The sequence below is a fragment of the Solanum stenotomum genome, chromosome 1, assembly GCF_019186545.1.
Source record: "Solanum stenotomum isolate F172 chromosome 1, ASM1918654v1, whole genome shotgun sequence".
NCBI classification, from domain to species: domain Eukaryota; kingdom Viridiplantae; phylum Streptophyta; class Magnoliopsida; order Solanales; family Solanaceae; genus Solanum; species Solanum stenotomum.
In genome coordinates this window covers 2,698,848-2,724,248 of record NC_064282.1, presented here as the reverse complement: position 1 = coordinate 2,724,248, position 25,401 = coordinate 2,698,848, and the positions used below count along the sequence as shown (strand labels likewise).

Sequence of the window (25,401 nt, the reverse complement as noted above, 5' to 3'; positions counted from 1 at the left end):
TTGCGGAGCGGATTTAGCTTTGATCTGCAAAGACTTTAACCTGCTCCGCTCCGTCCCACATAGTAAGATTTTCTATTTTCAAACTATCCCACCCCGTGTTTACCCACTCCGCCCCGCTCCTCGTATCAAAACAAATCAATTTTAATGAATAATGTTTCTCTATTAACATGTAATGCACTATGTTTTTAACACTCTGTTTGGATCATTGTTACCCATTGTATTGTATTGTATCGTATCGTTACTATACCTACAATGTTTGTTTTGATTGTTAAAATATATTGTATTGTTAAATGTTAAATTTCGTTGTTACGTAACAATGAAAACCCCTATTTTATGGAACAACTGATTTGGTGGGTTCCCATTGTTACTTAATTTCTTTTTCCAATTATATCTTTACTTAATATTTCAAAATACTATTTTACCCTTAACCTTATATTATTTAATTCTAGTCAAACCTCCTACCCTAGAATAATTAAGGATATTTTAGTAAATTTATAAATTACAATACAGTACGATACAATCAAACCAAACAATTAAAATGTTATTAAATAACAACAAACAATAGAGTCTAGCCAAACATTGTATCTACCATACAATACAATAGAGTACAATACAATACAATACAATACATTATGAAAGAATGGGTAACAATGATCCAAAGAGTAAGAGTGTAAGTTTAAACTGAGTAGCTGACTATATTCTTTATTAAAAGACTTTTTCAATTACTATACTACACTATCAATTACAGGCATTGTTTCAAATATGAAATTTTGAATTATTAAATACTAAATGATTTTTAGTGAGATGAATGCATAATTCAGGAGATAAATAAAACAGATTTGCTTCAGTTTTTTAATCTTGCTGCTATGGATATATTGGAGTTGCAATTTTGGTTTTCTAAGTTTGAAATGACAAACCCAGCTATCGCAATACGTCTCTACAAAATTACTTATCTCGCACCCGCTTAATTCTCTCTAAAAATATTTGAATCCGCCCCACATCCGCCCCACCCTGTGTTCATCCAAACCCGCCCCCACCCAATTGCCAATCCCTACTTTTTTGGCTTCATCACAAAAAATAATTCATCACACCATGAACAACAATTATAAGTAAAATTACACTTCAATTTTCTCTTTCAAAAAATAGTTATCTCTAATTGTTTATCATTTTAAAATTCAAGAAAAATAATAATTTTATTTTTAGTGCTAATTGTGTATGAAAGAATACAAATATTTTAATAGAGTAATATTTAGTGAAAAGACGCTACAACAAAAACAATTTTTAGTGATAATAAATATGTACATTAACAAATGGTGATGAAGTTCTACCTGACAATAGTTAATTGTCATTGGATCTAATATTGCTATAGGCTTTAAAGGTGTCACATCCCTTTTTTGACGTCAGAAGGGCTTTTTCCAATTTAAGTGATAATATTGAAAAGGAATTATTTTTATATGTTTTTCGGAGTCGCCACTTGGAATTGAGTTATGGTATTCCAAGTCACCTTTTTAAATCTTTAATTAAAAAAATGACTCTTTATTTTTCTCTGTAAACTAGAAATTCGAGTAAGAAACTTTGTTGACAAAGGGAGAGGTATAAGACACCCCTCGTGTCCCGTGGTTCTAGTACGGTGGATTTTATCAACTTTTACTATTTTAAATTATTTTTTGAATGAACGGTTATATGCTACAGCTTGTGACATATTTTATTCTTCAACTTTTATTGGTCTAAACCTAGATGCATAAGTGCATTCTAGGTTTTTACATTTAAAGGCATAAATGCCTTCTTCGCATCTCGCTTAATAATTTTGTCTAATATGTCTTATTTTAAATTAATGAAAGTTAATTATATACTTTTGGACAAAGTGTGTCACCGCATCCTTGAATTTTTTTAATTGTCTCAAAAAAGATGCGCAATCGCATTCTTAATTGAAAGTTACGTTAAAACAAAAATTTTAACGTACCTAAAAGTTCGTCTAATGTTAAAATCAAATATTCGTTCCATATAACGAAAAACAGATAACCTAAATAAATCTAAACTTCTACGCTACAATGTAAAATTTTGGATCATTTTATATCTTTTAAATTTATTTACTATAAAAGTTAACGTCAAAATTAAGCATATACATATTGTATAATCTTACTAATCCAACAAAAAAATGACGAATTTCTAAAATAAATCTTATTTTTGTTTGATAAAATAAATGCGACAATAATTTTTTGAGCCTAATAATCTCTACTTTATCATTATTGGCATCTAAATCAAGACAAAGAATATCACTATACCCTTTCATTTTTAAGAGATAATAATTAACGAATAAAAATAAATCACTAATTAGTGTTACTTCATTAACATTTAATCCAATATTCATTTCAAACAAAACTATAAGACATTAGACTTATCAATTACATCAATTTTCATAGATAGGTTAAAGATAAGGTAAAGTTGAACCTCAAATAAAGAAAATAAGTACTATAAAATTTTGACCGAAGCTCGACTAGGACACCCACAAATATTTTTTTGTTAGTTAGAATTTTTTGTAGGTTGTATGAAGTGATATATGTATTGTATTGGTATGGAAAATAATGAGAAAAAAATGCAAATGTGTTGGTGATTTTTTGTGAAAAAAAGAATAAAATAACATGTGAGTATTTTTTTTTTGTTCTCTGCGTGAGTTTTGATTTTTTTATTTTTTTTTGAAGTTGCTTTTTTCTTTTCTCTGTGTGCTGGTGAGTTGTCGTTTTTTTGTTGTTGTGGGAATTGAGGTATGTATAGTGTGTCTGCGTGAGTGGTGTGTAAGGTGCGTAGGTGAAGGAGAATGGGGTAATGGGGTAAGCAAAATGCGTGTATGGTAGTTTAGGTTGGTGAATTTTTTAATTAAATACATATATAAATAATAATAATAAAAAAAAAAAAATTATTAGCTAACTATTTAAACTAATAAAAGTATAAGAAAATTTAAATAGTAGATATTCTACAAATAAGAAACATTGGCTTATTTATTAAATCTAAATTAAAGAAAAACATATATTTTTGTAATTTTTTTTTTTAATAAATTGAAAATAAAACTTAACTCAAATGTGACTCATTTTTTGTTGTTTCAAAATAAACTTAATAAAATAAGATAAAAATTAAAATATTTAATTTAGCTTTAAATTAATATTTAAGCTCTAAAAATAGTGTAAATCGATAAGTTTGGTAAAAAATCACGTGTCTACAAGAGGCATTTATAAAGGCTGCCAAAATGAGATTATCATCAATAGTTACCTCTAAAAAAAAATTAACGGTGTTAATTAATTGCCACTAAATTTTTTTTTGTACAGTGAAATTATATTTTTAATATATAAATGAGGATAAGATAGTTTAAAAATTATATATTTTAACTAATATTTTCTTTAAAAGCATGTTGTTAAGTAAAAATAGAGATAATTTGAGACTAAAAGTAGTACTTTGGTTTAATGAGTACGTGGAAACCACAATTATGATTATAATTTAAAGAAAAATTGGTATTATATTGTTTTATATATGTTTGAGACTTGAGAGATCTGAAATAGGAATTTACAAAAGATACTTGTATTAGTGCGGAAAAAATAATAATTCCACTACCCAAAAAAAATAAAAATAAAAAGGGATCACATAAATAGTTTTAAAATATTGTGTATCATCTTCTCTACTGACATTATTAGCATCTCTAAGACATAATTATTACAAAGTCAAACTTAGAACATTAATATTAAAAACAACTTGTCTACGTCATTATTAGATCAATGAGGATTTATTCTTCTCTCGATTTAAACTAATATTATTGCCCTTTTCATTTCTTAGGAATTCATTAAACAATGGTTTACTGATTATACTTAGTGGGATACACATGATGATTAATATTGTGCAGGAAAAAAATAATAAGAGCAATGTTGTCATATTTTGAATAATTCAATGACAAAGTTGGTTTAATTTTTCCTTGTGATAGAACAATCGTTAAAATAAAGGGTATTTTAAAGCTATTCGGATAGTTAAAGGTATATACTTTTAAATAAAAAAATATAACGATACAAATATTTTCAAATCAAAAGATAAATTTAATTATTATCGCGACTATGTTGCTTGCTATCCTATTATTTCCTTACATTATATGTTGTTACTTGTTTCCATCAATTTTCTACGGTAAGATAAACAAATCAAATTTCATATCAAGAAGTATGTATAGAAAAAGGTTTTATTAAATAAACTTGCAAACTAATGAAAATGACTTTCAAGGAAAGATTGTCAGTTGTTATTGTCTTGTGACGTGTATTTGTTATCTTTTTTGTTTTACAATATCTCAAAAATAGACTCTATAACAAGGAATCTCCTAATCAAGTGTTCATTGATAATTTCTTTCTAAAAGAAGGCTGATAATGAAATTTAAGACAATAAACAGATATCTAAATCAAAAATAATATTTTCCAAATTGTATATTTATCCACGTTAACCATACCAAACCCCACCTCAACCGAAGAGCTATCGTTTACTTTATTTATAAATTAAAGTCATAGATGAATCATTCAAATTTTCATTATTGTACCAAAATTATTACTCAGATTATTATTTTTCATAATGAATTTCTTAAAATTTTATCTAAGTATAGCAGTGCGACAGTGTACACGATATTATTTCTTATGATACTTAGATAACATAAAATAATCATTTAAAAAAATGTACAATAGTTATTATAATTTATAATAATTACCCAATAAAAATGAATCGAGTGACCATACCATGAAATTAATTCTCAAAACGTGAATCCTGCCCAAAATGTCGATTATCCATTCTTCCTTCCTTCTATAAGTACTAAAAACAAACTACTAAATTCAGAATGCACATTACAATTATTTTTTAAAAAAGATGTCTTCAACTTTCTCCAAATCTTCCGCCATTGTTAACTCTTCAGACAATGAGTCTTGTAAACCACTTCTTCAAGTTCGAGAAATCCCAGGTGACTATGGTTTCCCATTATTCGGAGCTATTAAAGATAGATATGACTATTACTACAGCCTCGGAGCGGACGAATTCTTCCGTACAAAATCTCTAAAGTATAATTCTACTGTATTCAGAACAAACATGCCACCAGGTCCATTTATTGCTAAAGATCCCAAAGTCATCGTTCTTCTCGATGCTATAAGTTTTCCTATTCTTTTCGACTGTTCAAAAGTCGAAAAGAAGAACGTTCTTGATGGCACCTTCATGCCATCAACTAATTTCTTCGGTGGATATCGTCCTTGTGCATTTCTCGATGCATCAGAGCCAAAACATGCAACACATAAAGGGTTTTATTTATCTATAATCTCAAAATTGCATACTCAATTTATTCCTATATTTAAAAACTCTGTTTCTGTTCTGTTTCAAAATCTTGAAATTGAAATGTCTAAAAATAAGAAAGGGAATTTCAACGACATTAGCGATGCAATGTCATTTGATTTCGTTTTTCGTTTGTTGTGTAACAACACAAATCCCCATGACACAAATCTTGGCACTAATGGTCCAAAATGTTTTGATTTGTGGATGTTGCCTCAACTGGCTCCTTTGGTCACTATTGGTCTAAAATATGTGCCCAATTTTCTGGAAGATTTAATGTTGCATACTTTCCAATTGCCGTTTTTTCTAATTAAATCGAAATACCAGAAGCTTTACGATGCTTTTAACGAGCATGCTGGAAGTACACTTGATGATGCTGAGAAGAGTGGGATCAAAAGAGATGAAGCTTGTCACAACTTAGTTTTTCTTGCAGGTATGTCAAATTTTATACATTTGTTTCAATTCTTGAAAATTTATGGAATTCTCGATTTTCAAATTCGATTTTGTATGATAGAGGTTGAGTTACATTTTGACATGACAGATTCTACTATTGTAACTAGAGGTTGTAAATTGGAACAAAAAAGTGTTTTGCTATTATAATGTTATTTGGTGATCTAACAAAAACATGAAATGTGATTATTTGTGATGAAGTATGAGATTGTAGGACTTGTTATAAAATTCGTATGAAGGATTTTTTATTTTTTTCTATCCTTGAAGTGGAGGTACTTTGAAGATAATTTGACTTGTCTAAGTTAGGTACTAGTCATTGACATTTAAAGAAGTGGAATTGTGGTAGCTATTGACAAATTCAAGCTGTTAAGTGTAATTTGGAGACGAGTTGAGCGAATTAGTAATTAAAGTTAATTGATTTCATTGTAGGATTCAACGCTTATGGTGGAATGAAAATTTTGTTTCCGTCACTGATGAAGTGGGTGGCAAGTGGAGGAAAGAGTTTACACACTCGTCTAGCAAATGAAATCAGGACGATCATCAAGGAAGAAGGTGGGTCCATTACTCTATCAGCAATCAACAAGATGAGTTTGATTAAATCAACGGTGTATGAAGTGTTAAGAATTGAACCACCAATTCCGTTCCAGTACGGTAAGGCTAAAGAAGATATCATGGTCCAAAGTCATGATTCAAATTTTTTGATAAAAAAAGGTGAAATGATATTTGGATATCAAACATTTGCAACAAAAGATGCAAATATATTTGAAAATCCAGAAGAGTTTATTGCAGAGAGATTTATGGGTAGTGAAGGAGAAAAATTGTTAAAATATGTTTATTGGTCAAATGCAAGAGAAACTGATAGTCCAACAGTCGATAACAAACAATGTGCAGGAAAGGATCTGGCTGTGCTGTTATGCAGGTTAATAATCTTTTACTTTATTCATCGATCGATCGAGTTTAACTTATATATATTCTGATCGATGACTAATTATTCATAAACAAATTTGGACCTATAAATGTATGCAGGTTGATGCTTGTGGAATTTTTCATGCGTTACGACACATTTACAGTGGAGTCAAGTAAATACTTAGCTGGACCATTAATAACTTTCAAGACATTGGAGAAAAAGGCGATTTGAATTGATTAATCTTCACTCAGCCAAGGTCTTTATTTGCATGTGGTTATTCTGAACGTTTGTTGGTGTATTTGTACTAATTAGTGATGAATTTAGTGGATGTAATAATTAATTAAATCTTTTTATTGCTGAATTACTTCCAGTAATTATTAACCAATACCTTTATATATTTCATATAAATAAATCTACTCACAATATTCACTTGTTGGAAAAATTCAGGCTAAAATGATTCATGAACACAGTGAAAGTCGTAGAACTTTAACCCAAATGATTGGAATACAACTCATAGATATCAAATCTTTTGGAAATCTGCTTAAATGCCTTTTCCCGACACCACGTCTAAAATGTCTAATAAAAGGCAACTTAACATGTACTCGTTTACTTTTACTTGTCATTTATTTCTTATATAGATTTTCATTTTTATTCGTTACTATAATTTTTTTCCATGTTTTACCCTCATCATTAAGCACTTATTTTCCAAATCATTTTTCAAGACATCATTTTATAGGGGAAGTTTGGTAAAATGTCTATAATTATTTTCTTAATAAGTATGTCAAGTTAAACTATGACAAATAAAAAAGAATGAAGAGAGTAATTGATGTTCTTTTGAGTGTCTGTAACAACTCATAGTTTCTATAGTACATGTCCGACTTGTAAAACATACACTGATGAATATGTGTGTTATTTGAAGAATAAGTTGCCAATAGGTAACTAAGCATATAAAAGGAACCATGATATTAAGTTAAACCAATATTTTAGGCTAAAGGAAGCCTTAAAACAAAAGCTCATTATTAAGGAGCATTTCAAGCGATTCCCAAATTGATCATACTTTGAGTGAGTATATATCCTAATTTATGAATTATGATCATGTGTTAGAGACTCAAGTACCTATAAAATAAAAAGTATGCAAGTCTTTATTTTAGAAAAACAAATTGCACGTTCATCTGACTCTAAATGACTGGTCGGACTCTTTAAAAATTAATGATGCCGCATTCGTGTCGGATTTTTCAAAATTACACTACTTTTGGAGAATCCGACATACACCTGTCGACAATTTTGAAAAGTGCAAGCAACATAGCTAAATGATACAATGGGATCTTATTTGAAATATTTAAAATGAACAACCTTTAGTTGAGGGGTTCAAATAAAAATTGATGCAAACTTTAAAAAATTATCGATGAATTATGTCATAGAAGTGGTTAATTTACATTTTAACATAATTGGAAATGACATGCATGAAAGATACACCAAATATTGGCATTGTTTAACTAACCAGAGACAATTCATTCTAAGCATATATAATTACCCAAACAGTGAAACATTACCATGTCATAGAAGTCGTTAATTTACACTAACATAATAGGAAACCACATACATACATGAGAGATACACCAAATATTGACATTTACCTAACTAAAGATAATTTATTCTAGGCCAAACATGTTGGGCTATTGCCCATGTTCCAGCCAAAGGTCCATGGCCTAATCCTACTTGAAAAAGGATTGGAATTATTCTCTTTATTTGGTTTCCAATTCTATTAGGAAAAGGATTGGAATAATAATCCTATTTGGAGTTGGTTTTGGCTTTGTAAGGAAAAGCACAACTCTATAAATAGAGGATGGTCTTGAGAGAATAATTTAGATTGCTCATTAATATTGTCTTTGAAAGACATTAGTACATAAGAGAAGTTTTTGAGAGAGCTTTCAACAAAAGATAAATAGAAAGAAACACCACCCAAGCCCAGCTGCTGTTTGGGACCTAAAACAGGATCTTGCTGACTTCATAATCCGATCTCCACCGTTCAAATCAACCACCAAGATGTCAGGAACACTCGATACAAATTTCAGTCCGATCCAACGGTTAGTTAATCGAAAAACACGATTTGAAGGTTACTGGTCGGAATAAAAGACTGCAGCAAAAGAACCCTTTTTTCTTCTCTCTTATCTCTTGTTGAAAGCTCTCTCAAAAACTTCTCTTATGTCTAACGAAAATCTAAAATAAAGAACACCAAGTTTAACGTGGAAAAATCCTTCAAAACGAAGGTAACCACCACGGGATGGACAAGATCCGAATTGCTTCACTATAACAATAAGAGACTTACAGTTATTCTTCTAATGGCTACACAACAAAACACATATACAACCCCTCTAACTTGTCCACGTTTTTCATTTTGGCACTTTATCTTAGCCTTGTTCCATTTTAACCCTTGAACTCCATTTTTTATGTTCCATTTTAACACGAAATACTATTTTTATGATTTATTTATTTTTATATATATTCTTCAATTACAACTTCTTATTTTAAATCGACATGTGTCATTTAATTTAGTTTAAAAAATAAAAATTAACAAAAAATAATTCTTTTTAAAAAATAATAATTTCTTTTTAAGAGTGTTATGTATTTTTGTGTGAAAAATAACCGACGAAATTGTGTTGATTTTCTTTCTTTAAAATCACTGACAACCTAAACAAAGTCAGTCGAGTTTTAACATTGTTTAGTAGTGTTATTAGCAATGAACAAGAGTCTTTTTTTAGTAGTGTTATTAACTAAGTCAGTCGAGTCTTTTTGAAGATGGGTTTTTTTTATTCGTATTGATTTATATTAAAAATTAAAAGTGAGTATTTGCGTTAAATTTAGATAGCCTAGATGATAAGAACATAAATAAGTAGTGTTATTTAATTTAATTGAATGTTTAAGAAAGAAAATCAAAGGACTTTCGTCAATTTATTTTCATGCAAAAATACAGAGAAATATCAAAAAATAATATTATTGTTTGAAAATTTTTATGTTCGTTCGCGAATGTTTAATTTTTTTAATTAACAGTCACACGTCTATTTTTTTAAAATAAGAAATTGCAATTGAAGAACATAAATAAAAACAAATCATAAAAATTAGTATAAGTGTTTAAATGGTACAGAAAAAATGGAGTTTAAGGATTAAAATGCAACAAGGCTAAGTTGAAGTGCCAAAATGAAAAAAAAGAGCAAGTTTGAGGGGCTGTATATGTGTTTGGCCTTTATTCTAGGAATATAAAATCACCAAAATGGTGAAACACGTGCATTTTAAATTCTTAACAATATTATAATTGGATGTGATTTCAAAGTCGTAATAAAATAAAAGAAGTAAAGTAACAAAACAATGTGAAATGGTCATTCCTATTCCACTTCAGTGTAGGGTTCTTCTTATTCATCATTAGTACCATCTAGTCTTCACGACAATGTAGTACTACTTGTAAAAGTAAAAGAGAAAAAGCACGACTATTCAAATTATTTCAGCCTATAAGTACTTTGGATCTAGAAATTAAAGTGGAATTAGACCACCTTTAAAATGCATCACCTACATCCGGTGTATCTATAGCTATGAATTTTAAGCTATGATGTAAAAATCGTAGCAATTACCTCATAATAGCTACAGAAATTTGACTTTCATAGCTATCTACTAATTTGTAAATTTTCTTAGCCACAAAAATATAATTGACAAAGTCAATTCTTCAGTTTTACTACAATTATTAACCATTGAGGCAATAATTGGCTAAATAGCTACAAATTTGTTGCTACAATAAAACTTTCTAACCGATCATAAGTTTTTGTCATGACATAAAAGTTAATGTAGCAATAGTAACCTTTTAGCGACAATAAACTATTTGAATCAAAATATTGCAGCTAAAAAAATATTTTTGCTTCAAATTATAAAAATTTGTTGCAATAGTAAATGGCATAGCCATGTCTTTTCTGCTATAATAAAACTTTGTAGCCAATTAGTAGTTTTTTGCTACGAGTTGAAATTTATTGTAGTAATAGTAGCACTTTAGCCACAATAACAATAGATAACAAACAATGCCCGACGAAAGATTTGATTGTGTTGTTGTTCAGGTTAATAATCTTTTATTTTATCGCGTTTAACTTATATATATTTGACACAATATTTAACTTAACTTTAATTCATCGTGTATGCAGGTTGTTGGACAACACAACCAGATTTTTTAAAACACTAACTTATATATAGTGTTTTTAAGGTGTGTTTTTAAATTACCTAAATTAGCATTTTTAAGGTTGTCAATAATTTTAAAATGTAACAAATAATTTACATCGAGTCTAGGAGTGATTAAATGGTTCGACTTTCACGTCCTACATTATTCAATTTGTGGGGCCTATCCTAGTAAATGTATTTTATTTATTCTTGAGTGTTTTATTTATTAAAAAGGAAAAAAAAATAGAGAATGGTTGTATTTGTATTGTTGTTTTATTTAAAAATGAAAAGAGTCGTCACTTAATTTTTAAAGGAAAATTAAAAAAATCAATTTTCAAAAGATCAAAAATGTAAATCAATTGAATTTTTTATAAAAAGGGCTCGGGGTTCATATTAATGTTTTAGGAAGGGTTTGAAAGCACCTAAAACATCCGCCAATTTATGATTATCCGGCAATTAAAATATTTGGCTAATTAATTAAAAGAGATAGGTAAACAAAGATTTAAAACTCAAAATAATTTTTGGGGAAGGAAAACATAAAAATATCTCTAAATAAATATTTTTGCAAATGTCCTTAAAAGCTTGAGTAGAAAATAAGTACTTCCTTTTATTTTACGAAAAAAATGGATAATTAACTCAAAACGGTAATCCTCTTGGGAATTAAATTAGGAAAATCTTAAAATTAATTTAACAAGTAAAACACACAATAACAATTAAATAGAAAAGGAAAGGCTTGGGCCCAAGTTTAGTTCGGTCCGCCTGGGCTAGTACTTAGGCCTAATTTTTGCCTTTTGGGTCTTTGGCCCAACACTTGGTACCTATCCTAAATTAACATAAGAAAATTAATTTTTTCTTTGGGCCTTAGGCCCAATTTCTACCTGTCCTAAACTAACAAGGCAGTAGTCGAAATGAATGGCTTTTTGGTGCATTTACAAAATACAAAACACTAGAATTTTGGGGCTTTATGAGCCCATTTCTGCTGCATTTATACATCGTATACAGTTGCTGTATATCGACTGTATCACACTGTATATCAGTATATTTTTGGCTCCCAAGACCTGCATTTTTAAATTTCTGGTCCTTTTTGCTTTCAATTGGACCTGTTCGTCTACTCCATTGTTGGTAATTGAGGGTTGACTCGAGAACGAGAATGAACTTGGGCCTCCGTGGCCCATTTCAAAATGCAAGGATAGGCGAGAAGAGTCTCAAAGAGACTCAAATAGAGTCATAGCAAGCCAAGATACAATAAAAAAAATTAGCTTAGTTGGGATCCACCGAACTATGGATATAAATTAAATATAGATGGGTCTTTTAACCACAACACAAAAATAAGGGGAGCAGGGGGTGCTTTGCATGACACTGATGGGAATTGGATAGCTGGTTATAGTGCAAAAATTAATGTTAACTCATCAACAAATGTTAAACTATCATCTCTATTATATGGATTTCTTCTAGCTGAAAAATTACAGGTTCAACACTTGGAGATAGCAACTGACTTACTCGAAGTAATTAACTTTCTTCAAAATAAAAAAGAAACTCACACAAATATTTTAAATGAATGCAGGGATTTGATTCATAAGATGGGGAACCCCCTAATCAGGCATGCCAAATTGAGTTTGAGGAATCTTTCAAAACTACTACAACATCACTCTTGATTTTTAACAAGAAAATCCAAGTCATACGGGAGTAATCATCCACAATTGTTAGGAATATTTTATTTCCATCAAAAGTAGGTACATGAAATGGTTCCCATACATCCATGTGCAACAAATCAAAACTTGAAGTAGATCTATTATGACTGTCAAAAAAAGGAATCCTAATTTGTTTAGCAAGTAGACAAATATCATAAGAGTCAAGAACATTTTTACATTCATCATGAGTAAGGTTGAATAACAGTTGCATTGCCCCAACAGATGCATGGCCCATTCTCTTATGCCAAAGCAAGATATCTATATTGCTCCTCCTAGCTAACAATCCACTAACTAGATGCTCCTTAGTGTTTGCTGAACCTTTGTGCTTTAATAAGTAAAGTCCCCCATTATTTTCACCAATTGCCAACACCTTTCTACTTGAGAGATCTTGGAATACACAGAAGTTAGGAAAAAAAGTGACTGAACATTGTAACTCCTGAGTGATCCTAGACACAAATAATAGATTGTATCTAAAATTTAGAATATATCTGTAACATTAATGAGCTCAGTATGCAACACCATTTAATGTGAAATCATGTGATTACTAGCACCAGTATCAACTATCCGTTCTTCATTAAAGACATTCAACTTAGGACTATAAACAGTACTTGCACTAAGAGTTTCTACCATATGAGAAGTGAAAAACTTACCTCCCATGTTGGATGAATCAGACAATTTGTTTCTTGAACTTTCACCAATAGTGTCTTTGTTTAGAATTCTTTGGAATTGATTGTAATGATGTGGATTATTCATGTGCTGCATCATCTGGTTGTATTAATTATATGAGTAATTGGCAGTTGTTCTTCTTTTTTCCCAATTCTCAGAATATCTCCCAGGTATACCACCCTCATTGTTATAATCAGACATCACTACACATTTCCCTTTGTATGCATCTCTAGAATTATAAACACAAGAAAATCTAGAATGTTCTGGATCAAAATTTGTTCTTCCATCTTCAAGTTTCACGTTATAAGCTTGGTTCCTAGGATTAGGATCTCCTCCCTTAGGATCTCTACCTTTCTGATTTTCAGCAGTAGGATTCCTAAATTTAAAATCTGATGGCTAACCATTTAATTAATTTGTAACAATTCTCCCTATTGTGCCCCATCATGTTGCAGTAATCACACTGAACTTTTCAATTCTTTTGAACTTGTGAGGATGAGAATTACGTCCAGATACCATTGCAGCAATATCTATGTTCATCATTGGACCAATAACATGAGTCATACTCCTTTGACTTTCTGTTTCAACCATCATGGAATAGGCTTGATTAACCGAAGGGGGAGGAATTAACATCAAAAGTTGACCTCGAGCCTGCTTATAAGATTCATTAAGTCCCATTAAAAACTGTAAGATCTTTTGCCTAGTCATAGACTCTCCAAAATCTCTGGATTTTTTACAAGTACACCCAGGGAATGGAGCTAGACAATCAAATTCTGCCCAGAGTAAGCGCAGATGAGTGAAATACTCAGAGATATTACTCGTTCCTTGAGTTATCATTGCGATCTCCCTGTGTAATTGAAAGATCCTTGATCCATCAGCCTTATCGAATCGCTCTTTAAGATCTCTCCAAACAGCCCAAACATCAGAAGAGTACACAATACCACTCAATAACTCTTTCGAAACAGAGTTTATGATCCATGAAAGGACAATTGCATTGCAACGTTCCCATAGATCAGTAAGATTTGGACCAAAACCTTCTTTTCTGCATCTACCATCGATCAGGCCCAAATTGTTTCTTCCAAGTATGCCAATCCGCATTGATCGACTCCAAAGTATCTGATGAATTGAGATACAGAGGATGATTATGACCTAATTTCTCTGGTAATTCATTATCTACTACAATCGCCATAACTCCACCTTACAAGCTCTTGAAAAATCACTATCAATGGCTGCGAAGCTCTGATACCATATTAAACGAAGCAATGAACACCTCAAATTCAAAGAAGAACACAATCACAGAAGAGAAAATATTTGCATATCAGGAAATTGTATTGTACAGAATGTGATATGAATTATATCTAAAATCAGCTATGTATCTTTACTTATATACAAGATTATTTCTACCTTTTATTGACAGCTGTACATATTCTAATTAACTAGCTAGTACAATAACCATTTAACAGAATTAGTTACATAACTAACTTCCAGCTAACTAAGTCATTGCACCAATTTCATCAATTGTAGAAAAATATTATGCGGGGCAGGACAGATTAAATTTTTTATGAATTAAGTTTTACCCCACCCCGCCTAATTGTCATCCTGGGATTAACAATAAAGTCAAAAATGTAGGAAGTAGCATTTAAATCCCCATGTTACGTTTCTGTTTTTCTACTATAAAATAATGTTGGAATGAATGATCACACATATATTTTTTCCACCTAATAGTTCTATCTTTTAGCATGAATGGGATATGTAGTTCACCAATAAAGTATCAATCAATCAATTACCCGTTCCCATTATTAGAATTAAACAAATAATACAATCGACGTGACCAGACAGGTGAATTAGCCCCAACTTAATTCAATGAGAGGGATATTTCAAGAGCTGACCAAATTTTAAAAATAAAATACATTATCAAAAATATCTGCATTTTAATTCTTCCAGATAACAAATGAGTCATCATTACATATGGATAAATTTCTTTTATATACTATTCTCTTTGCCCTGACGTGGCATAATTTTTTAAATGCGACATAATTAATAATATAGAATATTTGTAAGGCATATCCAAATTGTAATACAGAAAAAAAGTCACAACAGTATTAAAGATGAAATAAAGTTGAAGGTAGCCACAACAAGTGGCAAAGTAATTGTTGTTGTTATTTTAGATGATTGGATACGTAACGTATAGAAGAGCGGTTAATATGGTTCCACGTGTCACCCAATGTGCATAAACAAAACAAAACGGTCACACTCATTCCAGGGTTATGTATGTCCGATTAATTATTCAAAGTAGTTAAAATATATAATTGATTGTCACTAAAATAAGTTTTGAGAATAATTAGTAGATGGGGATGAAGAAGAGTTATTTGGCAATGAAGAGAGAAGCATCAGTAGGCAGTGATCTGATTGATTCAGATTTGGAGGAAATTGGGATTGCTGCTAAGAAGTTAGCTAATCATGTTATTATGCTTGGTGGAATCGGTTTTGGCACTTCTTTTCTCAAATGGATTGCTTCTTTTGCTGCTATGTATGTAAATTCTCTAGCTTTAGCTTTTAGTGTTTATGTTCATTTTAAGGTCCATTGATTATCGGTCGGTCCTCTTATTTAATCACTTGTATTTTACAGTTACTTGTTGATCTTGGATCGAACAAACTGGAGGAGCAACATGCTCACAACTCTCCTAATTCCATACATTTTCTTGAGTTTCCCTTCATTACTCTTTGGTTTGTTCAGGTAATTAATTTTTAATTTTTATTGGAATTTCCCTCCTAATTCCTTACTTCTTTTCTTTGAACAAGTTTTGTATATATAAGTTTATCTTTGGTGCTAAATCTTCAGGGGAGATTTCGGAAAATGGCTATCTTTGATTGCTGTTATAACACGCCTCTTTTTCCCAAAACACTTTCCAGGTTCACACACCTTCTTTTGATTTGTATGAAGGGGATTCTATTACGTATAAATGAATATTAGGGTCTCCTAATTACTTATAGAAAGGCTTAGGCCACGAGCCACTAGTTCATCGTTAATTTTGACAATTGTGAGTGCAGATTGGCTTGAAGCACCAGCAGCATTGGTCCTTCTGATGGTAGTATCTCCAAGTTTTTTCGCCGACACCATAAGGGACATGTGGATCGGTACGTTCATTTGCCTTGTAATTGGATGCTATCTGTTGCAAGAACACATTAGAGCATCTGGTGGATTCAGAAATTCCTTCACTAAAGCTAATGGAATTTCAAACACTATAGGAATCATCCTTCTTCTGGTATATCCAGTCTGGGCATTGATTCTCCACTTTCTATAAACAACAAAATTCGATATATCATGATTGCAATTTGTTTGGAGAAGATTTCAGTGTGATTGTTTTTCTACAATATAGATTTGTCTCGTAATTTTGTGAAAGATTGCTTGTTTGTTATGTGAATATAATTTGTTTATGTACCTAAAATTCGTCATCTTATCTACCATGAATTGTGGATGTTTTTCGTTTTACCTTTCTATTTTTTTTTCTTTCAATCTTCAAGTGAGTCAATAGAATTTTTCTTTTTACTTGTTTCTAAGTTTTTCCATAAGAGTAGGCAGTTCAAACGAAAAAACTTAATCAAAAGGGCAATCGAGTGTACTAAGCTCTCATTATGCATAATGAGAAAGAAGGGACCATAATAAAGCAAGTCAGGACTTCCTAAAACATCACTCTGTTCTATCGTGTGACAAATGATATGGCATATTGAGATTTTGTAGACTCTGAGCTTAATTCAAGATACTTAATTTTCATAGCTTGGTAAATATATGATGGAGTTCATATATATACACATAAAATAAGGGAAAGGACTGGGACAGTACATATATATCTGGTCTTTCTGATATATCAAGTTCTAAATGTAGATTATATGTAATGAGCACTTGATAATAGCATTGAACTTTCGAAAGAATCATTAGGAGCTTGCAAATTGATTAGCACTTCCAATTTCTATGGCTTTATGCAGTTTTTGCCTTTGCTTCTTTGTATAGTTGATCGACAATATCCTGCAAACATTTAACATATAACACTATCAAGTGACTTGATACAAATATTTGCTAAATAATTTCATATATAGTCATTGATAACTTCATTCACAAAACCATTTTTTGATGTTGAACTTTATCCACTATAACAGTAAAGTCACTGAACTTTAGCAACCGTAACAACAAAACATACATGAGTTGAGCTTGTAATACCTTGTAATAGTTGAGCAGTTGTGGTCTTTTGAGTTTGAATGTAGGGGTAACTAATTCTCTCTCAATGTCAAATGGATTTGGTTCCAAATGAACTGCACGTAACATTTCAAAGCCTCGAAGCTGTGGAAGTATTTTCTAGATCAGAATAAGAACCAGAAAGAAAAAAGAGGATTTGAAATTTGAAACATTACATACTTGGTGTTTCCTAGCAGTGCTGTTGAGTTCATCTAATATGTACTTCCTTGCCTTTGTGTTATTACATAGAGATGAAAAATCTCCGGTTTCTTGATTACTCGAGGCCCAGTCTTCAAGTGCCTTTCTTTCTGGAACTACCACAGCCACTAGGAAGGATTCAAAGCTGTTTCCATATATCCAAATCTGTGAACCAGATGATGAGTTAGTATGAGTATAACACATACATAATCCATGTCTAAAAAACCTAATTAGCATTAAGGAAACAGGGTAAACAGGGAAGATAGACCACCCCAAAGTTCAAATGTTTAGGCTTACTGATGTAAAAAGAGGGCATCTGGAGTATACGCCTTCAATGTTTTCTACAGCTACATACTCCCCTTGGGACAGCTTGAATATATTCTTTTTCCGGTCAATGATTTTCATTGCTCCGTCTGGTTGCCACTCACCAATGTCACCTGAATTTTTTTCTCATGCTCAGAGTTATTACAACTCAAGTTCAGTGATATGAAATATCACAGATCATTGATAATTGCATTGCAACTTTCATTCATATAGCAGAAAGAAGTTATTCACTTCTCAAGTGTTTTCTTACCTGTATGAAACCATCCATCCACAAGTACAGAGTTTGTAAGATCTTCTCGTTTATGGTACCCCGAAAACAAGGTTTTTCCCCTCAGACAAATTTCTCCACGAGGCACGCTTGCAAGAGCATCATATCCCATTTCTGGCACTGACTCAAGTCTTGCCTCAATTGTAGTCATTGGAACACCAACAGTTCCTGTCATGGAGTGTACATTGGCTATGGATGTGAGACATCCTCCACAACTTTCAGTAAGCCCTAACAATGAAGAATAATATGTCAAAATAAGCAGATAAAAAGGTGATAAAGAAGTAACAATAGTGAAGAAGAAAATTCAATACCATATCCTTGTGATAAAGAACAGCAACATGTCACTCTTAGAAATTCTTCGACGTGCTTTGGCAAAGGAGCAGCTCCAGAAAGCATCAGACGAACTCGTCCACCAAATGCTAGTTTGATCTGGAAAGAAAAGTATATGCAAATAAGGTTAACCAAACTACGTATGGACCAGGTAAATGCTGGGGATCAGATAGCTAACCTTATCAAAAACAAGCCTGTCAAAGCGCGGAGCTGCTTCATCTTGTCTCAGTCCTTTCTCCATATTCCTTAATTTGCTGTAAAATATATAATGCTTAATATATGATGGCAATGAAGGGAACCAAATGCATATGATGTTCATCTAAAATATGAAAAGGTTATGACAGGACGTACTAGTTGTATGCAAACTGGAAAAGCAGCTTCTTCAATGTACCTCCAGCTTCGATTTTATCCATCACCCCTGAGTTGCCCACACCGAAAAAAAAAATTAACCGAAAAGAAATTGGAAGCAACATCAGACAATACTTTCTTTTTGATGTCAAATTTGAAACTTTGTTTACTGAATTAGTAGATCAGGAACCTGTGTATATCCGGTCATAAACTCGTGGAACTCCACAGAATATAGTCGGCTTTAATACCAGAAGATCTTCAATCAAGTATCTAATGTCCTGTTATTCAGTTGCAAATATATATTTGAATCAATTGACACATCAAGTTTATAGTAAAAGAAAAGTTATAAGTAATTCAGTGCAGAAAGAATATATGTGTCTTACGCCTTGCCAAAATCCTATTGAAGCACCTCTGTATATGCAATATGTCTCAATTATTTGATCAAATATATGAGCCAGCGGAAGGAACGAAAAGTAAACGTCCTCCACCGTTCCCTGAAATTAAGACAAATTGATAAGAGTGAGATCACACTTTGCTCTTATTGAACTAATGAGAACAAGATAGAAAACATATAAACCAACAGTTGATTTTCTTATCTGTTTTAGCCAAACAGGATTTCCTGATAGCCTAATGATTACTTTATGATGTCTTGAGTTCAAGCTTGATCGAACTAATTGCTCGTGATGGATCAAGAATAGACACTAACCAATCACAAAAATTTATGATAGTAGTTATATTGCTAATTATTACTCAAAATTACCTCTCTGTCTGTTTCAACGAGAAGTTGATCCATTGACAGAACTTCTCCCATGAAAGCACCATTAGTCAGAATGACACCTTTTGGTTCTCCAGTAGTTCCACTAGTGTACATAATTGAGGAAATATCAGTCTTCCTTTTCTGAGGAAGTTCATGATCCAAACTTCCCTACATAGAGTGACATAACGTGTAAGTGAATGGAGCAATAACGAGTGATCAGAATGCATCATTTTATATATTGCCTTTACCATTTGAACAAACTCTTCCCATGAGAAGCAAGCTACTCCTTGTTCCTCGGCTTCACTTTTCTGTGTGCTTGAAATGTTTCCAAAGCTGACGATAGCTTAAGAAAAGATATACAAGTTACTCTTACTGAACTTGCATATACCAGCTTATTTTGGAAAGTTAATAATTTCACCTACTTTTTAGATAAGAATTGCAGTTAGACAAGCATGATAAGATCTGCAAAAGAATTCAATGATTAGGTAATTTTGAGTATGTTACCTAAAGCTAATTTTCTGCTAAATTCAGATGATATATCTATTAGACGTATTAAATACATTAGATAATTCATAATGAGCAGTTCAATGAAAATCCACGCAGTACTTTCAGAACCATCACTTCAGTCCTCATTGTCTCAGTATAAGTGTGCAATGTAATTTGCATTTCACAAATAAGAAAGCAAAAAGTATGACATTGAGGATAAGGAGAAGAAAAAATACAGCCAGGATCTTGCTTTCTTGGACAAAAGCTATTGAAACTTCAGCGTGGTTGATGATAAATTCAACTGCATTTGCACCTGCAATTCAGGCAAATTCACAGAAAAAATCTACAATTATAACTTTTCTTTGTTTCAAAATCAAAAAGAAAGATAAAGAGCAAGAACATACCTAGAGAATCATAGAGTGGTACATATGAAATTGCTTGGCTGTTACAAGCCTGTGATCAAAATCAACAAACAAAATTATTGCTCCAATATAAACAATAAACTGAAGGTAAAACAAGTTTTTGCTTAATAGGGAAGCAAGATGAACATCTATCATTGTTTTCGTGAGGAAACAGATAATTCAGACAGCAAGTGCATACCTCCATTGCCATTATCCACTCAGGACAGTTCACACCATAGATGCCACACCGGTCTCCCTAAGTAAACAGACGCATACTTTAGAGTTCAGATGCAATTTAGCCTAAATGTGTGAATTATCCTCAAAATTCATCGTATATTTTTTGTGATTATGATAACTAGGGCTACAACTCACCGGATTAACACCACGATTTCGGATGGCTGAACCAATCTTAACTGTAGTTTCATAAACCGCCTCATATGTTAGCCAACTGTAGGGACCTGCCTGTAAACATTTTGCATTTTATATATGTTGAAATTACAATAAGCTTAAAGATCACTTACACTTATCCTTAGAGTCATCTCAACAATTGAACACTGCAGAAAATGTACCTTTTTGTCAACAACCTGACGGCGGCCCAGCATTTGATTTTTAGGATTCTTCTTAACCGATTCACTACGAGCATAAAAAATTAAAATGAGAGTAAGAATGAATATCTAACCAAACTAATAAAGACAACTGGAGCACGAATAATACAACATGGGGCACCAATATTAGTTGAGTCTAGCTGAATCCCAAAAGCTAAGATCATGAGGCGTGGATTGTCCAATACTATATAAGTAAACAATTCCCGTCCCTCAACCATTATGGGCATCTATTAACACAAATTTTGAAAGAATCACGCCAATCAATCAACTAAGCTTCAATTCCCAAAGCTAGATTATGAGTTATGGATTGTCAAAAAAAATCATATAATAAAGACAAAATTTACACTCCCTCACTCAGTGTGGTGTACTATAACACAAACATTGAAATACTCGTCTGAATCAATCATCTAAGCGCTATAAACATTGAAATTTTGTGGGATCCTAAAAAAATGAGAGTCCAATCATATTTTATTTTTGATTTTTAATATATTTTTGATCACTTTAAAATTGTTGCAAACACCTGTTTTATGAACCATCGTCTAATCAATTCAAACAATTGTCAACCCACTGTATATATGACAAGCAATTATCAAGGAAACTCACATTACTAAAGTGAAAAATTCATACAATTTGGAAATTGAAGTTTAACTACCTAAAGAAGTCCCAAGGTGACTCAAAACGAGTAGGCATTTCCATGAGACCATCTTTAGCATAAATATTCCTATAAACTGGCCCTGCTGACGGCTTTCCGTCAGCAGCAGGTCGGCTTTCTTCAACTTTCACTGTATAATTTGACATTCTTCCCTCAGATATATAAAATCCACAATTGAGAATTGAAAGCTAATTTCTATAAAATCTCAGTAAAGTAATGTAGTTATATAAATATATGTGAATAGATCAAATTTAGCTAAGACCTAGTCCATAGAAATAAGGAAATGAGTTGTGGAAAAAATAGTTAGTTGAGCAGATGCAATGCAGCAAAATTCATGACACACCAGCTAACCAGTTATGGAGGCTTTAATTAACTGGTACCTACTTTTGCTGGTGTCAATTATTCTCAATGTTTATCTACGGATAAAATTACTTGTTATCTAGACGAAATTATTTAATGTATTTTTGATGAAATAACTGATCCGGACGCAACAAATTATAAAAAGATTAGTACATATTTACACATGCATTTAATACACAAGTAATAGGGTCAGTTTAGGCTTTGGACTTTGCAGATGAAAAAAAGGACATTTGTATTAAATGTGCTGTGAAGAAAGTAGTTGAAAATTTATTGATGTTGAATTTAAAGCTATTTCCTTAATTTGATTACGTAATTAAGTTTGTTCATTTAATAACTACAAATAATTAAACAGTCCAGAAAGTTAAAAGTAACAAGTTTGGTGCCAAAATGAAAAGAATTCTTAAAATGGGAAATGCGTAAAACGGTGCAAGAGTTAACTATTTGGAAGTTTTCATGAAACAACTAGGAATCCTTATCTTCTCACTGTTTTTATTTCTTCTTTTCCGTAGCACTCTGCTTGCGTCAGGGACCGTAGTAGCTCACTTATCCGGCTAAAGTTTAATTTTTCACCTTGTAATCATTTTTTCTTATCCTTATGTATTATTTTCTCTGTTTGAAAAAAAGTGATTTAGTTTGATTTGATAAGAAATTTAATAAAATAAATAAAATTTTTTAATTTTGTAGTTCTAAATTAAATTCATGTCAAATGTATCAAAATATTCTTTAATCTTACGATCTTATATATATCACGTAAAAATCTGAATTAAAGTATTGTAAAAAAAAAAGGCCAATTTTTTTTTAAATAGACTAAAAATGAAATAGATCATTTTTTTACTTACAGAGAAAATAGAAGATTTTTTGTAAAATAATAGAGTAGTATTAGAGGTATTCATATTAGATGTGTGATGGGCCTCATATGAACGGGTTAAAGTTGGTCAAGTCAATAAATAAAGCGGATCATAACCCATTTAATGTTTGATTGGTTCTAAGTGAACAGGTTAATTTGAGCTAAATAATGAGTCAAATTCAACCCATCCAATTTATATTTTTTCCTTTATTATTTGTTTCTTTGTTTATAATTCTCCATTTATTTTTACCGGTTACATTTGAATTTGACATATTTATTTAAAAAAATTGATATGACTATTTTATTAAAGTATTCTTATTAATTGATGTTTAATATTGGATTTTGAAAAAATAAGTTATTAATGTTAAGAGCAAAACATGAGAAAATATATTTTTTCTTAATATGTTAAAAGTCACAAGTAAAAATAAAAAATCTATTTTTAAAATAGTAGACAAGTAAAAGTGAACAAGGAGAGTAATCAAGCTAATGAAGTTTATTCTTTTACATTTTATCTAAAAGTGGCAAAATCAAATTCAATCCACCCAACCCGTTTAAGTTTGAGCGGGTTATTGATCCGCTCATTCTTTAGCTCAACCCAATAAAAGTTGGATTGATATGTAACCCGTATTGGCTAATGAGAAATCTCGTCAAATTATTTTTGAAAAACATTTTTTTTTTCAATTTGATATATATAGTCATACTAAAGAAAAAAATACAAATAAAACAATTAAGCTTAGTAAATATTGTGTTAGGTTGGATTTTGCTTTTTCAGTTTTATCACCATATACATTTAATCTTTTTTTGTATAACTTTTTAAAGTTCGTACAAACGTGTAATTTTCAGATTTTGTATGATATAATTTATCTAATGTAATTTGTATAACTGTTTAAAGTTCATATGCTTATGTTTGTATCAATTCGTTATTTCGAGTTTTATCATATATGTATAATTACAGACTTTGTATTACTCAATTATACAAAAACATGTGAATTATACAAACGAGATGTGAATTATACAAATTATTGCCCTCTCTCCGAATCTCGCTTGCCTCTCTCCTCCTTCTTCCAATCTCGCTCGTCACTCTCCTCCCTATAACTTGTAGCTACATATCGTAATTAACAAACTATAGTCATGGAGCATAATTAAATTATTTTTTTATCGTGTTGAATTTGCGTCACAACCCTGTTGAAAGTTCCCTATTACCATATGCGTCACAACCCTGTTGAGTTTGCCTCTATTAAGAACAAAACAATTTTTTTGTCGTGTCGTTAGTAACTCCAAGCAGGCGGTGGAAAAAAAGGTTGACCTTCGGACATGTAACATGTTATTTTATGTATAAATTGTGACGACAAAAATAATAAAAAGAAACATATGCAGACAAATATTTACCGGTCCATATGTCCCCAGTACTACCTCATACTTGTAAGTATCGTTAAATCTTTGTCAATTTTTCATAACAACAGTATTTTCGTAAGCTATCTTATCGTACTTTTTATTATCGTCAATTTATTTTGTAGTTTGGTACTGTCAGTATACAGATTTGTGGAACCCAATTTAGAACCAAAATAGATGTTCGAAGAGTAATTGAAAGTTAAAAAAAAAAAAAAAGTTGACGCCAATATGAAGTTATCACACAAGATTATTTTCAGAGATTTGACTTTATAATTTTTATAAGAGATTTTTTTAGTTTTGTACATAAAATATCTGAAAATATTATTTCTTCTATTCAATTTATAAGTGGTCATAAGAGATCATATTCACTGTTCGATTGTCAACAAATTTTATTTTATATTAAGAAAATAATATTTTCAATAAGAATCAGTATTTTCAATATGCCTTTAAAATAATTCAGCGTACTAAAAAGTAAAAACCCGTTACGTCTAAAGTTCGAGAATGGATAGAATCTTGTAAAAAAGTTCTACATGTTAAAGGTTTTACCAGAAAGGTTGCTCAACCAATAAATTTCATTGTTGGAAAGGAAATGCAGTATTAAGCTAGCGTTTGACCATAGATTTTCAAATATTCTTAGCAAATATTATTTGGATAAAAATTTGGGTGAAATTTCACCATGCGTTTGGCCATAGTATTTGGAAAATATATTCATTTTTTTAGAAAACATGATTTATACCCATAAGTTTTAAAAACTATCAAAACAAACCATAAGTTTGTATTACCAGTCAATTAGATCTTTGTTGCAACAAATAACAAGTAGTGTTCATGACACTAGAGCAATGTGGTAGTTTGGAGTGAGTGCAACAATCATCATTCCATACATTGTGAAGTAGACAAAACATATGGCTTTGTCACCCTAAGCCGGTTGTTCATCATTTTCATCAACAACCATATCAT

The 25,401-nt window shown here is 31.2% G+C and overlaps 5 protein-coding genes across 6 annotated transcripts in view; 3 read left to right on the top strand and 2 right to left on the bottom strand.

The window, feature by feature from the left end:
• LOC125871945 (tyrosine--tRNA ligase 1, cytoplasmic-like) overlaps positions 1-25,401 on the top strand; it is a 167,120-nt gene that overhangs the window by 26,072 nt on the left and 115,647 nt on the right. The gene's annotated exons all lie outside the window — the stretch shown is intronic.
• On the top strand, positions 4,802-7,133 carry LOC125871906 (allene oxide synthase 3-like). The gene is made up of 3 exons (XM_049552612.1): positions 4,802-5,767; positions 6,214-6,703; positions 6,811-7,133. Exons 1-3 carry the CDS (start codon positions 4,885-4,887, stop codon positions 6,920-6,922), a joined length of 1,485 nt encoding a protein of 494 aa, XP_049408569.1. The 5' UTR covers positions 4,802-4,884; the 3' UTR covers positions 6,923-7,133.
• On the bottom strand, positions 13,687-14,340 carry LOC125847787 (uncharacterized). Its single transcript, XM_049527483.1, has one exon. It carries the CDS (start codon positions 14,338-14,340, stop codon positions 13,687-13,689), a length of 654 nt encoding a protein of 217 aa, XP_049383440.1.
• LOC125872077 (cold-regulated 413 plasma membrane protein 2-like) lies at positions 15,550-16,735 on the top strand. Its single transcript, XM_049552756.1, has 4 exons — positions 15,550-15,772; positions 15,872-15,979; positions 16,085-16,155; positions 16,294-16,735. Exons 1-4 carry the CDS (start codon positions 15,591-15,593, stop codon positions 16,545-16,547), a joined length of 615 nt encoding a protein of 204 aa, XP_049408713.1. The 5' UTR covers positions 15,550-15,590; the 3' UTR covers positions 16,548-16,735.
• LOC125871865 (probable CoA ligase CCL6) lies at positions 16,994-22,053 on the bottom strand. Its single transcript, XM_049552572.1, has 19 exons — positions 21,846-22,053; positions 21,158-21,221; positions 20,961-21,050; positions 20,788-20,844; positions 20,592-20,640; positions 20,424-20,500; positions 20,124-20,163; positions 19,950-20,044; positions 19,705-19,869; positions 19,328-19,438; positions 19,135-19,222; positions 18,948-19,014; positions 18,775-18,850; positions 18,578-18,695; positions 18,249-18,494; positions 17,972-18,111; positions 17,657-17,839; positions 17,462-17,581; positions 16,994-17,269 (listed from the first exon to the last, which is right to left on the bottom strand). Exons 1-19 carry the CDS (start codon positions 21,989-21,991, stop codon positions 17,222-17,224), a joined length of 1,980 nt encoding a protein of 659 aa, XP_049408529.1. The 5' UTR covers positions 21,992-22,053; the 3' UTR covers positions 16,994-17,221.